The sequence below is a fragment of the Sphaeroforma arctica genome (genome assembly GCF_001186125.1).
Source record: "Sphaeroforma arctica JP610 unplaced genomic scaffold supercont1.579, whole genome shotgun sequence".
NCBI classification, from domain to species: Eukaryota; class Ichthyosporea; order Ichthyophonida; genus Sphaeroforma; species Sphaeroforma arctica.
The window spans coordinates 655-3379 of record NW_014039979.1 but is presented as its reverse complement, the minus strand read 5'-3'; the positions used below and the strand labels follow the sequence as shown (position 1 = coordinate 3379).

The 2725-nt window shown below is 41.1% G+C and overlaps 1 protein-coding gene across 1 annotated transcript; it reads right to left on the bottom strand.

Moving 5' to 3' along the window:
- Positions 1–326: 326 nt before the first annotated feature.
- SARC_07371 (hypothetical protein) lies at positions 327–980 on the bottom strand (the record flags this gene model as incomplete). The annotated part of the gene is made up of 1 exon (XM_014298688.1): positions 327–980. The coding sequence occupies one exon, from the start codon at positions 978–980 to the stop codon at positions 327–329; it is 654 nt and encodes a 217-aa protein (XP_014154163.1).
- Positions 981–2725: the final 1745 nt, after the last annotated feature.

The window sequence follows — 2725 nt, the reverse complement described above, 5'->3', positions numbered from 1 at the left end:
GTGTGTGTGTATGTGTGTGTGTGTATGTAATATATATATATATGATTAAAAAGAAATATAAATACACACACACACATAGATATAAATGAACATGTATATGCAAATGTATATGCAAATGCATAAGTACATGTTCTTGTAATGTATTTGAAAATGTATTTATACATAACAGAAGTTCAGATAAAATGTTGTCATCAGAGCGGCAAAGAAGCACAGAGTATGAAACGTTGTAGGAAAAAAATTGTGGCAGGATTGATAACTGCCAATAAGCGCAAATTAATGTCGCGTCCCCATCCTAGCGAAGCGAGAGTAAGTTTCAATTCCCTCGTTTACATATAGTACACTGTTTTAAACACTTCATATCCATATACACAAAGTCGCTTTTGCATTACCTGCTCAAGTCTCGGGGCATCCCTGGGTGTGATGTCACGTATGAACTGTTCCCACTTGGTCCATCCGTGCACCAGCATAATAAGCGTGTATTTATCTGTTAACAGGTTCTCCTGAGTCGCAGCACTATTGCATGGGTCGGCTGCTGGGGTGATCATACCACCCACTGTGCGTTTCCTTGGTAAAGCAGGTATGTCCATTGAGAAACTGCTTGTAGCAATATCTTTCAGGGGTTCGGTATCTTTCTTTAGAGGATTACTACGCATAAGCATGGCGTTGTGTGTTTCCATGTTATCCAATACGTTGACCTCGCCACTAGTGTAACCTTTCTCTATATTGTCTGGGTGTGCAGGATTACTATCATGTATACTTACATTGTCTGCGCGTACAGGTATATTCTGTACAGCGACGGTGTTGTCCTCTGCAGCGTATGTATTGGTGTACACGACCACACATACCAACAGTGCACCGATAAACCACTTCCATATGGGGATTTTTCGGATGGACAGATTTATACTCCCTATACTCCCTTTATCTTTGTCATTATCCATCCCAAATACACTGATTCTACCTCGTGAGTATACCTGCGGCATAGTGTATACGTTTGTTATTGTGCGTTTTAAATGATTTGTAAGTATATATACGATACTTATACCGTGCGGATCCTGACCACTCTATGTTTTCATCAAAGTTTCTCCTTTAAAAAAAATAGCAATTCCATCGCAGGTTGAATACACTTCAATCGAAATATTCACGCTCGTATATTTATATGGAGAAGACCCACTTGATGCATGATCCACATATTTAAGCAGATACTGCAGTCATACACATGTGGAATCGTGGCTATTTATGTGTGTATGTGTGTAGTTTTTGTTATTGCTTTTTTGTTTATTTTGTAGGAAAAATATTTATCAGTGGAGTCAGTGGAGTGTGGACTGCGTACTTCCCGTACATCGGTATTATACAGTCACGCTCGATAATTTTCCGATTTAATTTTCGACGACGATGTGATTGGTGTTGGTCGAATCTAAATTGATATCTATGGCCACGAGACCTAAGAACAATGGCATTTTTTATTTATTTAAATATTTTAGCAGCCATAGAAATATATATTTTCTTCCCCGGCTCCTGCCGATTACCCCCCCCCCCCCCCCCCCTACGGACTACGGAGTCGGTGACACTGTGTGCTGACTGCGTCTGCTGACTGCTGAGCTAAATAACTTCAAACGTTGACCGTTTATAAATAATAATTGAACGTTTAAAGTCACCTATTAAAAATATTTATATAAAAAGCCTCACTAATTTTCTATGGGGTGCAGTTTCTAGGTGCCACAGTATGTCCATGCGCCAAATCGCTACGTTGGTACCTGAAAGAACCAGCAACTGGAACGGTTGTGTGACACATTCAGATAGCCCATTTCGTTTCAAATAGGTCTAAATCCGAAGTGCAATCCCTCAATAAACGGTCAACCGTTTATAAATCATAAAAGTATACGCTTATGGTCTTGTCTTATGCCTATTGCCTAATACTCTGGAGTCTTGACTTTTGACTTCTTGAGTCTCTGACCGAGTGACCGTAGGGCGCAGTGACGTTACCTGCTGAGTCCTGGAGTCCTGACCGAGTGACCACCTTGGCGTGTTCTCTCGGACTTGTGGCTAAAATCTCAGAATCAGATATTTTATCAGATAAATATTTTATTTTTGAACACGTTCTCTCTCACGCTCCCAGTCTGACAGTCGAGTGTCGAGTGTCGACTCTCACACGGACACGGTCACCGTCTCACGCACATGATGTGAGTCATGACTTTAAACCCTGAACTCTGATGGACGGGTCGCGAGTCTCGGGAGGGAGAACAATGATTTTCCTTTTCTTCACTTCTTCCTGCGTCCAGTCTGTACTATGTCCAGACACCAGACCAGACAGTCCGGACTAGCAGAGTCCAGACACTAATCACTAAATATGTCGACTACTAGTGTGACACCCTGACACTACTGAGGGGGGGGGCGGGTCATGGCTCTCTCGCTCTATCGCTCTCTGCTTCTCTCCTATGTATCAAGATATTCTCTCCCTCTCTGGCATCTGCCTCTCTCCCTCTGGCATCTCCCTCTCTCCCTCTCTGGCATCTGCCTCTCTCCCTCTTTGGCATCTGCCTCTCTCCCTAATAACATATGATACATGAACTTTTTACTAAAAACGAGAGAGGTATAGAGTTGGAGAGGGAGATATATATATATATATATTTGAGAGAAGCCCATTGATACACATATATCTGTGTTTGTAAATACATATATATATATATACATATAAATATTTTATTATATATATAAATACGTATAA